General features: G+C 37.2%; 2 protein-coding genes across 2 annotated transcripts in view; both read right to left on the reverse strand.

The window, feature by feature from the left end:
- The window catches only part of LOC120516128 (ATP-dependent translocase ABCB1-like), a 506684-nt gene that overhangs the window by 278231 nt on the left and 213086 nt on the right, over nt 1-15367 (reverse strand). The window lies entirely within an intron of this gene.
- LOC120516096 (ATP-dependent translocase ABCB1-like) overlaps nt 1-15367 on the reverse strand; it is a 166092-nt gene that overhangs the window by 127873 nt on the left and 22852 nt on the right. Inside the window, exons 10-12 of the mRNA XM_039737555.1 lie at nt 12634-12837; nt 12247-12396; nt 10753-10857 (exon numbers count right to left, since the gene is read on the reverse strand). Coding sequence (XP_039593489.1) covers nt 10753-10857; nt 12247-12396; nt 12634-12837 — 459 coding nt within the window. The remainder of the gene's footprint in view (nt 1-10752; nt 10858-12246; nt 12397-12633; nt 12838-15367) is intronic.

Below are 15367 nucleotides of genomic sequence, written 5' to 3' on the forward strand. Positions count from 1 at the left end.
AGTGCATACTGAACGAGAAATTAGCAGACTAGCATGACGGAGGGAGCGGAATGGACGTCCTTCTCCTCTCCTCCCGTTCCACGTTCCGCGCCTGAGCACCATCCAACCCCATCCCCCCGTCTGGGAGGAGAAGGCGCGATGGCGGTCCGCCAGTTTTCAGTCACGGACGATTGTGTGTTGGTTCGTTTCGTGCATTGTTACAGTGTTGCTTATCTTGCTGATCTATTACATTACCGATTTTTCAAATGTTAATTTTCTCCCTGTGCTTAAAAATCATTATAAAACTGGCCTGATTATGCGGCGTATCGTACGCAGGTTGGCTAGTATATAATATAAAGGGGAAAATAGGGACCCTACATGACAAAACAATTTTATAAGTACCTTCTTTTACTCAAAAAAAATAAAATGAAATAAACTTGCATTCTATTACAGAAAACTTAACAAAAATGTAAAATTTTGCATCTATAGATGACAAAAGCACCACAGAGAGGTATAAACTGCACCTTTGCAAATATTAACATTTGATCTGTAAGGCAGGTGTGTACTTTTTTTACTGTCTTGTTACATGCCATTTCATATTGTAATTCTAAAATTATAGTGTAATTAATACAAATTACAGTGTATATTAATAAATATAGGATAGATAGATAGATAGATAGATAGATAGATAGATAGATAGATAGATAATATGGTTGATTATTAGCGGTTATTTAGCTTTTGTAAAGATGGAGATCTCACCCAAATAAAGAAATAAAGCTATGACACTTGCCTAAATGATAACAAAAAAGCAACGGCTATAAAGATTCTGATTTGTTATGTTAAATTGTGATGAGTACATTGGAGTGTCTTGGAAGACTGAATATAGTGTTGAAGTAATTATTGTAAGAAGAGTCTAAAAAGTGTATAACTGAATTATTCTGCTAATCAGGGCAAGTTGAATCACATTTATATAATGTATTCTTAGTTTTAAAGTCAAATTAGCATTATTTTGACATTAACAAGAAAAAGATACTTTGTTGCCATTTTATACCAGTTTGTCCCTATATGATTCACGTTTGGAATGTCCTTTAAGTGCAGTGCAGGTCTTCCTGTATTCATGATGCTTTCCTCATAAGACTCCCACTTCATTAGTCAAAGACAGCTGGCACTCAACTGTTATAGTCTGAGTGGAAATGTGGGTGTGTGCTTTTGCTAGAAAAGGTTTTGTTTAATTGTGACTCTGTATACACAGAACAGGGTCAGAAATTTGAAGGGTGATCAACATTAAACAGTGGTTAGTTCTTTAGAATTTGTATAAATTAACATTTATTCCAAGAGTGTTTTTATATAGGCTATGGCAGTAGTATTTATTGAATGATGTATGTTAAGTTTATAAAAATTATCATACTTTTTTAGAGAATCTTTTAGTATGGAAACATCAATATTCTTGTGTGAAGTGTTATTGCTCTCAAACTGTTATCATAGACAACCTGGAGAATAAATTTTAGAACTACACTAAACTGTTGACAGCACATGACTATGCTTCTTTTGAACAGGAAAGATGGATGAATGGATGAATACATTTTTTTAATTTTACAGCTAACTTCTCAGATCACGTGACTATGCAATATGACCAGCAGTGTAATTTACATTGAATCAAATATTCTGAAAAACTATCATAAAGTGCATTGTGAATTGCAAAATTAATATAATTATTCAAGCAATGGTTGAATACTATATATGGAGGAACTGATAAGTGCTTAATATCTTAAGACTTATGACTATGCACTGTTTGGCGTCTTGAGGTAGGTGATCCGGAAATATGCTATCCAGGGCCTGTTACAGTCTCTGAATTTTTGTATCCAAACTTGTGTTTACATTTCTGCCATTCACTTAAATCAATTTAATGAGAATGCATACATTTTCTAAGAATACATTTTGTCTCCTCTCTTTTTTGGGTGTTTCATGCAGGAAACAGCAAGGAGCCACCAGATATTTACAGTACATACTGTAACTGTTACTAGCAGGTCATATTGTTCTCTTGATTACATCTGTTTATGACAGAGTGTTAGCAAGATTTCACATTTGATAATGCTTATTTTCTTAAAGAAGACCAGTTTGCTCTCTTGAATGAATGAACAGCAGGCCAAAGTGTTCAAATAACTTGGGTACTATTAAGAACTTGGAGTTAAAGCAGTGGTAATGTTAGAGAGTGTTTCCAAAGTAAGTGTAAAGTTCTCAGATAAAACTCTTTATTTCCTAATCAATCTCTGTCTTCAACCCTCGTCACAAGTTTTGTGTAATTATAACAGGAGTATAAAATAAAAAGTTTAGTTGTTTGGAGCTTCACCAAATCCTGATAACATTCATTGTGTTGTAGGTTTTCCTGTTGTGGTCCTGTTATATTTTCTATTCTGTTTGTTGTGTTATGTGACGTCATCAGTGTGAGCCTCTCCCAGTATTTGTTGTATTACTGTGAGATGAGGTAAGCACGCTGTTATTCTCTGTATAATAAAATTAATTAAATTATTTTAAATTGAGTTAATTTTTTTGTATATGACAGTAATTGTAATAAGATGTTTTGTTGTATACAGTTGTTGTTTTGAAATTTTTTGAATGCTTTTATATTAATTTTGGTTATGTGTTAATGTGAGCGTTCAACAGCCTTTTCACGTGTTTTTTTTTGTTTTGTTAATAGGAGGAATCACAGAGCTTGAGTTGTTATTTTTTATGTTCTCTGTTTAATATTTCAGATATGTTATTTTTTGATTTCTGTATATTCACTATGCATGGTTATGTATGTCATTGCAATTTAGATTGCCCAGTATTTGTTGTGTTACTGTGAGAGGAGGAGGAATCACAGAGCTTGAGTTGTTATTTTTTGTGTTCTGTTTTATATTTCAGACCATTAATAAAGGAGAGAGAAAACATCGAGAATTAAAGGGTGTTTGCAGTATTCTTTCGTGGTGGTTTTTACGGCACATTGCATATAAATCACAACGCAGAAGCTTTACGGGTTAACCGAATCCAAAGGCCTGGATGCAGCAGTACGGCATGTGCGGTGGGGACCGGTTACATTGGTGCCGTGACTCTTTTTCTTCAAAACAACGCCAATTCATTTGCCGTGGGACGCTATGACCTAAGCCCGTTATTGTAAGGTACACTATCAAGGATTGAAAAAAGAAGTTTTGTTTTTTTACAACTTATCTGTTACGATTTATGTAAAATAATCTGTTGCTTAGCATTGTGTAATAACTTTCTGCATTAGTTTAGTTTACTTAGTTTAATTGTTGTATTATTACTGTTTTTATCGTTAATATAATGGCTGCAGGTAGGGAGGGAAACAACCAAAATATAACTAACCCATCTAAAGAAGATTCTTATGAAAATCACTTTAGTTTGGGAAGGGGTTATTTATTTAAGACTTTAGATGAAACACCACAGAGGAGACTTGGATTAATTAGTACACCACCAGTTGATTCCACATATTGCAATGAATTCTCCACATCACCTTTGGACTCCGACTGTTCAGAATTAGACACACTTGTCACAAAATTAGCTGAGCAACTTAGCCATTCTATTACAGCTCAGCTGCAGGCAAATATGAGTAGCTTTAGCAGCACAACTGCAGAAACAGCTGGTCGGAGTCAATCTTCTGATGCACCTTTTTCAAATGTTAAATTTGTCCTGCAATAAGATGCAAAAGAACCTCCTTTGTTCAGAGGGGATGGACTCACAAATACTCAGTTCATGAGTGGGAAGGACTTATGCATATTTTTTTGAGAAAACAAAATGTCCCTTTGCAAAAGCAATCCCAGGAAATACATGCTAGACTGATGGTCAAAGCAGGAGACATAGTTAAAATAATAATTCGCAATAATCCTTCCTTTAGACCACTCACAAGCAGAATTTTAGCGAGTTGACTTACTCCAATATGCCTCTTGCGGATTTTTACAACACATTGCCTTATCCTGGTGAAAAACCAATGGATTACTGGATACGTCTAAATAAGGCAGTAGATGTGGCAGAGGAGTGCTTACGTCGGTGTGGGCGCCGTATTGACAACCCAAGTCACGAAATTACCATGATGTTTATTAAGCATTGTCCTGATCGATCTCTTTCGAACATTTGTAAATTTAAATCATCTGACAAGTGGACTGCACATGAGATTCAGGAGAGACTTGATGAATACCAAAGGGATACCAGAGGTTATGCCACAGCACCATCACACCCTCCCTACATTATTAAGCCAGCTGCCCACACACAAGAGATATTGAACTGTCAATCAAACAATTCAAATCTTGCCCAGCACTTTCCTCTACAAAGGTTCACACGCCTGATTGTGCTCAGCAGTCAGGAAATGACTGTATGAGGAGCTTGGTTAACATACTTGACCGCATGTTCACACAGCAAACCCAGATGTCAGTTCACTCCTCACCCATGTCCAGACAGTGCGACTCCTTTCCCAAGAGGGCCTGGAAAGTTTGTGGTGATTCCGAGCATTCTATTTTGTCACACTGCAGAAGATCTAATTTGTGCTTACGATGTTTCACTCCAGGGCACTGGAAGAAAAACTGTCCCCATCAGAAGAATCAAGGCTATCAACTGTCTAGTGAGGTTCCTCAGGTGAATGGTCAGCCTTTAAACTCAATAGCTCGCATTTAGAGAGGAACAGTGTGAGTGGACAGCTAGATACCCTCCAAAATGGACGTAATTGGGAAGATATATATGGAGACTGCCTTGCTGGTGCACAAGAGGGGTGCACAATGATTATTCATAGCATTCAAAAGGTGCAAGCTTTTAATGACCTGTTGTACACTCTTGTTATTGTTGGTGGTCAGGTAAAGCTTCAAGGGATGCTAGATACAGGCTCCATGGCATGTACAATAAGTATGACTGCTCTTCATCAGCTTCAGGGTGCAGGACTTTTACTAGAAACAATATAACCAGCAAAGAATGTTGTTTTGATTGGCTGTGGTGGTCAACGGACACATCCTGAAGGTATTTATGACTTAGAGATTTGTCTGTATGGTGTCACCTGTGTTGTTCCTACTCTACTAGTACCAGGTCAGCATGTTGATCTCATTTTGGGCACAAATGTCATCAAATATTTGCTTCATCACATGAAAAGCCACAGTGAGTACTGGGACCTTGCTTCAAGAACTGGTGCTCAGTCACACCCTGATGTAGAACAGTTCCTTATTATGATGACCTGTATTGACTGATGGAGAGATGGGATGATGCCAATTAAGGTGGGGACTGTAGTGTTAAAACAAGCTATAACTCTTCTTCCTAGGCATGAATATTTGGCATGGGGGAGACTTCCTGCTAAGTCCCCCGTTTCTCCAGGCAATACTGTAATAGTAGAGGCCACTGCCTCCAATGCTAGACCACGCAATATTTTAGTGGGCAGAATTATCACTCCAATGTGGGATGGATTCCGGTCAAGCTTCTTAATCTTTCATATAAGTCAATTACTTTGAAAAGGAATATTAAAATAGCTGATGTGTCACCATGTTTAGCTGCGGAGGATCTAGATGTTTTTCAAGGTATTTTTATGAAGACAGATGACAAAAATCTAGACTTGTCCCACAAGTACCATAGCTTCTATTCTGGTACTACTCCTACTCTTGCTGAGTTTGGGCTCAGTGATATTAAAGTTGAAGACTGCCAGATCAGTAGCTCCGCGAAAGAAAAGCTTGTACGACTACTGATCGAGTACAAAGACATCTTTTCAAAACATCCTTTGGACTGTGGAGAAGTTAAGGGCTTTGTGCATCGTATCCGTTTAACCGATGAGCGTCCATTTCGTCTTCCATACTGTAGGGTGCCCCTGCACATTATCAGAAGTTGAGGCAAGTTTTAACTGAAATGGAAGAAAAAGGCATAATCAGGAAGTCAATGAGCGAGTTTGCATCACCTTTGGTGATGATGTGGAAGGATGGTAATGTGCGAATTTGCACTAACTTTCGTTGGCTGAATTGAAGAACTTTGAAAGATGCCCACCCTTTGCCACGTCCAGCAGACTGCTTGGCTGCTTTAGGAGGCAATTCTTTTTTTAGCACAATGGACTTTACTTCCAGATATTACAACATTCCCATGCATGAAGAGGATAAAAAATACACAGCCTTCATATCACCTCTTGGTTTACACGAATACAACAGAATGCCTCAAGGGCTATGTAATAGTCCTGCCTCTTTTATGAGGATGATGCTCAGTATTTTTGGGGATCTGAATTTCACGAAATTGTTCTGCTACTTGGATGATCTCTTAATTTTTTCTCCTATGGAAGAAGATGCCCTTTGTAGTCTTCAGGTTGTGTTCCAAAGGTTACGGGAGAATAATCTTAAAGATGCCCCAAAGAAGTGTCACTTTATGCGGACGACTGTGAAATTTCTTGGTCATATTATTGACAGCACTGGTGTTTCAGTTGATCCTTCTAAGGTAGAAGCTATTGCTAATCTAACAACACAAGATGTAATGAAAGGTGATGGCTGCACTCCCTCTGTGCACAGAATTAAATCATTTTTGGGAATGGTATTTTACTATCATCACTTTATTCCTAACTGCTCTACCTTAGCCAAGCCTTTGTTGGCACTAACAGGGGGTCAAAGACGAAGAGGAAAATTTGCCAAGGATCGGAAAAGACAGCATGTTTTTCGTTCACTCATACCATCTGATTGGACATCAGAATGTAATACTGCTTTTCATTCACTAAAGACACAACTTCTTGAATCAGTCGTGCTTGTGCATCCCGACTTCAATGAACCATTCATTCTTTCTGGAGATGCATCCCTTAACGGGCTTGGTGCTGTCCTTTCTCAGCTTGTTCCTGGTGAAGGGAAGGCTAGACCAATTGCTTTTGCAAGTAAGACCTTAAGTGCGGCCTAAAGAAGGTATCCAGCATATAAGCTGGAATTCCTGGCTTTGAAATGGAGCATCTATGAAAAATTCAGTCAAGGGTCATAACTTTACAATATGGACTGATAATAACCCGCTTACATATCTGTTAAAAAAGCCTAAACTTGATGTATGTGAGCAGTGTTGGGTGTCTGAGTTGGCATCTTTTACTTTTGACCTTAAACATATCTCTGGCAAACAAAACGTTGTGGCAGATGCACTAAGTCGGGACCTCTTTACAAAGTCAATCAGTAGCCGACTTTTAAAGGAACCATATTGTCAGTTATTACGTGAAGCTGAGAAGGTAGCAGAAGGAACAGTGCAGGATGTGTTGCGAATGACTTGCCAGCCACAACTACTTGGAAAGACCAGTTCACATCCTCAGCTAGACACTCAAATAAAGTTTTTTTTACGACTGCAGTGAGATTCAGGCTTTGTGTCAATCCTCACACACTTGGGAAACAAGTGCAGAGTTCAGAGCTATTAGTCTTGCTCAGCATGTCCATCAACGTTCCACTGGCCAGGAGTTGTTTCCTGCATTTACAGAGCAACAACTTCAACTTGCACAACAAAATGACCCTGTCATTTCTAAGGTGTTACCTTTTGTGATCCGAAAGAGACGACCTTCACGAAGGGAACGGCATGGTGCAAATTCAAAGGTTCTTAGGTTGTTGAAACAATGGGATAGGTTTGAATTTCGAAATGACATCTTGTACAGAGTGATTAAAGACCCTGTGCAGGGTAACAAGAAAGTTCAGTATGTTCTTCCTTATTCGTTGATGGAGAAGGCACTATCTGGCATTCATGATCTAGCAGGACATCAGGGACAGACTCGAACACTGTATCTGGCCAGACAGCGATTTTTCTGGCCTGATATGGAAAATGACATCAAAGCCTATGTGAAATGCTGTCAGAGATGTGTTTTTGCCAAGTTCCCTGAGCCTGCTGCAGGAGCACTATTAGAGAGTATCAAGACCTGCTTCTATGGAGTTGGTTTGCCTTGATTTCTGGTCGGCAGAAGATCACAAACAAAGATCTGTGGATGTTCTTGTGGTTACAGACCATTTCACAAAACTGGCTAATGCATTTCCCTGTGCTAACCAAACATCAAAGCAAATTGCAAAAAATTTTGGGATAATGTATTTTGTGTTTATGGGTTTCCTGAAAGGATAGACACTGATCAGGGTGCAATTTTTGAGAGTGACTTAATAGCTGAATTGCTTCATTTGTCAGGAGTATCTAAGTCACACATGACTGCATACCATCCCATGGGGAATGGAGGGACAGAACGGTTCAATCGCACACTTGGAAACATGCTTCGTACCGTCCCTCTATGACAAAAACACTTATGGCCTCAGCAGATTCAGACATTACCTTTTGCCTACAATGCCACAGTGCATGAAACAACAGGATATGCTCCATTTTTCCTTATGTTTGGTCATGTCCCGAGACTACCTGTGGATGTTATGTTCAAACAAATTTAGCAGGACCCTGTTGTAGTTGATTATAGTACATATGCAAAGACTTTACTCTCCGACTTGCAAAATGCAATGAATATTACTCGGCAGCATTCCTTAAGTGAGCAGTATCATCAGGCACAGCAATACAACAAAAAGATCAAAGGCACCCATCTCAGACCAAGTGATCATGTGCTTGTGACTAACAAGAATGAGCAAGGCAAAAGAAAATTAGCTGATAAATGGGAAAGCACCGTGTTTACTGTTGTGGATGGGAATTCTCAAAATCATGTTTATAAGATCAAGGATGAACTGGGACATGAGAGAGTGGTACATAGGAACTTGCTACTAGATGTTAATTTTTTGCCATTGAACCTCTCAGATGTGGATCCTGATACAGTTTCTACATCTTCGTGCACCTCTTTTGGAGATTGCATATGCAATTCTTTCACAAATGAAGAAGAAACTAACTTAACTCCTGTTGATAGCAACCAGGATCATATCAGCTATGTAGGTACAGGAGAAGTTACCCAAATACCCATGTCCAGGATGTCAGTTTCTCATTCTCCTGCTGTCACAGATAGTAACAGTTGTCAGACTTCCTGTTCTTCAATTCTGCCCTTATCTGGCAAAACGTGAGAAAGAATGTGAAGATAACACTATGCAGAGATCTAATCAATCCTCTGACGCTCTGAGTGAAACAGCAGCCTCTCCATTTATACAACCTGCTTCTTCTGTAGTCCCACATTTACCTTCAGGTGTAGTGACACATTCACATGCTACTCAACCCGTACATAACCCTGCTTCTACTTCAGCTAGTTCTTTTAGAACAAAAACTGGCAGGGTGGTTAAATCTGTCAATAGGCTCATTGAAACTATGGTTCAGAAACCTTTTCTTAAGAGTGATTCCAGTTCAGTTACTAGTCATTCCTCATCTCTTTTTGCTTTCTTTAAACATTAAATTTCTTTTCTGCTGGGTTGCATACATGAATAAGATACAGATATCTATATTATATGTTTCTGATACATGCTGTATATTGGCAAAGTGTTATGGGCATATCAGGCGTCACATTATTCTAAGAGGTTATGAAGCCTGATCAGCTTCATGTACCACTTAACCTTTTCTTTTGAGGGTAACGTTCAAGTTGAACCAGATGACTCAGTTGTCATTCATACTTGTGCCAGATAAAAGCAAACCATGTTGTTTAATGACTAATCGGAAAGATTATCAGGATGTTGGTGATTTGCAGGAGGGGTGAATGTAACAGGTGTATAAAATAAAAAGTTTAGTTGTTTGGAGCTTCACCGAATCCAGATAACATTCATTGTGTTGTATGTTTTCCTGTTGTGGTCCTGTTATATTTTTCTATTCTATTTGTTGTGTTTTGTGACGTCATCAGTGTGAGCCTCTCCCAGTATTCGTTGTGTTACTGTGAGAGGAGGTAAGCACGCTGTTATTCTCTGTATAATAAAATTAATTAAATTATTTTAAATTGTTTGAGTTAATTTTTTTGTATATGACAGTAATCGTAATAAAATTTTTTGTTGTATACAATTGTTGTTTTGAAATGTTTTGAATGCTTTTATATTAATTTTGGTTATGTGTTAATGTGAGCGTCTAACAGCCTTTCCACGTTTTTTTTTGTTAATAGGAGGAATCACAGAGCTTGAGTTGTTATTTTTTATGTTCTCTGTTTAATATTTCAGACCATTAATAAAAGAGAGAGAAAACATTGAGAATTAAAGGGTGTTTGTAGTATTCTTTCGTGGTGGTTTTTACGGCACGTTGAATTTAAATCACAATGCAGAAGCTTTAAGAGTTAACTGAATCCAAAGGCCAGGACGCAGCAGTATGGCGTGTGCGGTGGAGACCGGTTACATAATGACCCACCGAAGTAAAACTGATTAAAACTGTTGTAAATGAGGTTTCTTCGTTACACTTTCTCTTCTTAGAGTCTAAGATGTTTAGCAAGGCAGGAAGATCAGAAAATATAACCTTTGCTCTTCAAGAGGAGATATTTGAGGTGGTTTGGAAATCTAGAGAAATGTGCTCTGTTCACATACTGTATGTTAGGTGGTATTCCTGGCAACTCTCACTAACAAGAGATCCAGGCACAGATTGAGGAAGTACTGAATGCATTATATTTCTGTAGTAGCCTGGGAACAGACAGAAACTTCAGGATAAATTCAAGATTATTTTAAGGAAAACTGATGTATTTTCTACCTTACCTAACTGATGTCCTTAGTAATTCAACAGGAAAATAAAATAGAAACTGAGCAAATAGTGAACATAAAGTATATCATCATCCTTTATTGAAAGCCTTATCATGATGTAATATATTATAGTCTTAAAGTGATATACCGTATCTATACATGATCAAATGAAATATAGTATTTTACTAGTAGATTTACTTACCTGCAAGGAAATTACCACTAAGAAAATTGCACCAAGTAGCAGAAATAGGAGCGAAAACATTGTTGTTTTTTGACTCCTTACCACAGGATCAGTCTCAGCAAACACCTTAAAAGAATTTGAAAAAAATATTGTTAAAGACAATTTGAGATATTTTACTATATTACTCAATATATTTCAATGGATCAACATTTTAAAAAATAAAATACAGTACTGTGTGTTAAATGAACCTTTGAAAACATTATTAGGGAATTTAATTATTAAGACTGTGCATACATTATGCTATATAACTTCAACAATTTCTATAAAAGGCATGTGGCAGTGAGTAGAATTTTGAAATGTACTTAATAATTTCTACTTTGACTCTTTGATAATTAAATATTCTCACTACTGTACTGAATAATGTAGTTATCAGATGTGATTAGCAGCAAGCTGATATACACCATCCAGGGTTTTAGAGTCTCGTGTTTTATATTTGAAAATGGGGAACGAGTATAAGGTATGTATATACAAGTATAAGGTATGTATATACAACTGTTAATGGTATACTAATACCCTGCAAAGGACAATTTTTCTTTCATGCTCAATCATATTAGACCAACTGACATAATATACACAGTTTTGGGGATGTAGGAGAAAACCAGAGGGAGACAGAGGAGATAGTGGAACAGTAATGGTAAACATAGGCATAAATATTCTGACTTATGGTGTCGACATTTTGAGAATCACATAGTCTACCATCTCCAGGTGTGGTTGTCATCTATGTGAACTGCACCATTGTGACTGATATCAGGGTGCCAAAAGTACTTAACATGGTATGCACTACATGCTCGTTTTCAATTAATAATCTTAAAAAGAAGACTAAAGATGGTATTTTGTTTATCATCATTCAGAATAAACATCAATAGTCAGCTTAAGGCCTGTATTGCTTCAGTTGTTTTGGAATTCAGTTTTGGTTTTGTGCTTTGGGTTTTGACATTTCGTATTCTGACTGCCATCCTGGCTTACTGATATTTTCACTTGACCCTAACTTCACTTCCAGCTTCTTCTTAAAAGGCGTTCATATTTTAGTATTGATTTTTGGTGAAAAATCTTCTGGTTCCTATTGCCATAGACTAAATATTTACCTGTTAACTTCAGAAAATGTAAGAATATTGGAGAAAACCTCTGTAAGGAAATAAAATATTTAACGTGTCTTTTAAAATTACAAAGAAGCACTGTTAAATAATTTAAACATTGTGCTAATATTATTAATTTTTGAATGGTCTGATTATATTTATTACTGCATCAACAAAAACTGGGAAATAATGACCAAGTATTAAAATACACTCTGCATTTAATCTGGTATATTTAAAATTAACTAAGTTCCCTTCATTATTCTGCAGAATTTTGACCCTATATTATAAATATCTTTCCACATTCTCTGCAGTTTTCTGGTAAGCAATAAAAATCAGCATATTACAATTGCATAATTTAACTGATTAGAAGTATACTTACTCCAATAATCTTTGCAAATATTATCCCAAAACTTGGATACACGCCTCCATCAATTACAGAAGCCAGCAGTCCAACAATTATGTAGGGCCACAATTTTTTATTTAGAGATAATATTCTACAAAGTGATGCCTCAGGGAGATTTTCCTCTTCCTTTAAAAAAGTAAAAATATACTAAAAATCTAATTAAGCCTAAATGTTTAACAGATTTTTTTACATATTAAATTATAATTAAATTAAAGGCAGCCTTGTGGTCTTCATATGTCATATATTTGAATAATGTCAAAAGCTAGTCAAGAATGTGTAATGTATGACTGACTGATAAATCCTAAATATAACATTAATAGGACAGCTTAGACTCATTTGAATGCTTTTAAAAAGCATTTGCACCTCTCCCTCCTTTTGTTTCTTCTTTATTGATCGTCTGGAACCTCTAGTTGTTGAACGCCGTCGTATCGATCTCCTGCTGAGACTTCTTGTGCTTTTAATTTCAGAATCACCAGCATTCTCATTTTCAAGGACTTCTAGTTCATCTTCTGTTTCACCCATCTCATCAGACTCATACTCGTCATCTTCATCTTTGCTTTTCATACTCTAAAAAATGTTTTTCATATTTTTTTAACTGTTTTTTAACATTCAAAATGGTTTTTGTTTTTTTGGCTTAAACTAAGACAAACTTGGCCAAATTATGCCAAAAACTTATTTAAAGATTAATACATTAATAAATGAAGTCTTTCACTGTGTATATAGAATTTTAGAATAAGGAACCTCAAAATAATGTAATGTATTTTTGCATTTTTTAAACAAGTGTTTTTAAAATGAAATTTTACAACTAACGTTACAGCTACATTCAACATTAACAAATCAATTAACCAGTTATGTACAGTGCATGGAATTAAAATATGGTTTGAGTGTTATTAAAGCAAGCTTACATCCTTTGAACTGTAAATCTTTGTATATTAAAAAATGTAAATGTTCAGGTTATATAATGTACTAGCAAAATACCTGCGCTTCGCAGCGGAGAAGTAGTGTGTTAAAGAAGTTATGAAAAAGAAAATTAAACATTTTAAAAATAACGTAACATGATTGTCAATATATAGTAATTGTTTAGTGAGTGTTATGAGTGTTGCTGTCATCAAGGATTTGATTATCATTATTTCTTTCAATCAGGTTCGTATTTGGAGGACGTGTTGTGTTCAAGTTACATTCTGTGTTTGTCAACCGTTGTAAAGATAACAGGTTTCATTCATTGAAGTGTTCACTACCCAAATCGCTAAAGGCAAGGAGGCGCATATTTTGAACGAAAAGGAGAAGACACGCAAAGGAGCGGAAAAGTGAGAAGGAAAACTATTCAAATAAAGAGCTGGGAAGGTGAATGGAAAGAAGCAGCCAGCGGTAAAGCAAGGAAGACTCTGTAATGAGGACGGTTGGGTGCACGTAGAAAGTGTAACAATAGGATTTTTAAACCTTATGATAATGTTCCCGCACTGAGGGTTTAGAGAGACACACCGGGAGAAGTATAGAATAGGGAACCTCGTGTGACTGTTCTGCTGTTCTCCTTCGACAGTTCTGTGGCTCTGCATATTTGTATGGACCTCTCTAAACTTGCATCACTGGTTCCGCACACAATTCGGTCACGTATAAGGGAACTGTTAAACTCCCCGAAATTGCATGTGCCTGCTAACACTCTTAGATCTGTGAAGTACTTGTCTATATTTTCTCCCCTTGCCTGATTTCTTGAAAAAAATCTGTACTACTCTACAGTTTTGTTTATTTTTGGGTTGTAATGTTCATGAAATTTACATATCATCAAGCTCATGGTTAATTCATAAGGTCTTACATCACCGGTCAGCGCCTTTCTCTGCTGCTCTCTCCAATAAGATAATCTGACCTTAGTGTTTTCCTCTGCTTCCGGCATTGCAAGTTCTGTGAATAATCTGAACTCGTCTTTCCATGTTCTCAATGACTTAGCCAGGTCTTTAGCATTGAGGCTTAATGTCAGCAGCGGTCTCAGACCCTCCATTTTCCTTTCGTGTTAGCGTCTCCGCGTCCTGAACTTTTAACAGCAAACTTGCGTGACTTTTCGGCGCAGTTCCGTCATCTACGCTGCCACCAAGTTTCTCTCTCAAGATTATTAAAAGGCACAGACTCATGCTTCCAGTTTATGTCTGTTTATTTCACAGTAGTTAAAGCCAGAACAAAGTCAGTTCACGTGAGCCACTCGGAGTACATGCATCGAAGCTTCTCAGCTATGCTTGTGCTATCTCGTGCGATCTATCTCATGAATATCGTATTCGTCTTAGGCATGACAAACTCCAGTGGCAGCATGTCTATGAACCTAATTTAAAGTTAAGCTTTGCTTAACTTTCCTATTCGTTTGCATAAGCACAGTCCTTCACCAGCAATTTTAACTCCGTTATGGCAATTTTAACTCTGCTACAAAGTGATCAAAACTCTCGTTTATATCCTGTGTCTTCTCATTAAACTTGTATGTCGCGAATATCGTATTCGTCATAGGCATGTCAAATGCCAGCGGCAGCCTGTCTATGAACTTAATTTAAACTTAAGGTTTACACCGTGCTTTGTTTCCGCACTAACTGCACTTATGAATATGCTTGTATGCGTGACTCGCTTCATATTCTTTTGCTGCCTTCTCAATTGTGTAATGCATTTTTTGAACAGGTTTCATTCATCAAAGAGATTACTACCCAAATCGGTACTCGTGAATCTACAATGTGTAACAGGCATTCCCTGTATTAAGTTGTGGATTTGCCTGCAAATATTTAGCGACAGCGTGTCTATTAACATAATTTAAACTTAAGCTTTACACCTTGCTTTCCAATTGATATGTGTACAAAAGGCTTGTTGAGCGTCAGACGGTTGTTACATCACACACTGCATGCACGGGTTTACCTTTCCCAGTCCTGCAAAGTCAGTTCACGTGAGCCACTCGGAGTACATGCATCGAAGGTTCTCCGCTGTGCTTGTGCTATGTCGTGCGATCTTGCGATGTCCACGACTTTATTTAATGTTAGCTAAGACCCGGCACTTAAAAGTTTCTCTCACACTTTCGCTGACTTTGTTCCTGACCATCTCATCTTCGTTTGCATAAGCACAGTCCTTC

This window comes from Polypterus senegalus, chromosome 15, assembly GCF_016835505.1.
Source record: "Polypterus senegalus isolate Bchr_013 chromosome 15, ASM1683550v1, whole genome shotgun sequence".
In the NCBI taxonomy this organism is placed as follows: Eukaryota; Metazoa; Chordata; class Cladistia; order Polypteriformes; family Polypteridae; genus Polypterus; species Polypterus senegalus.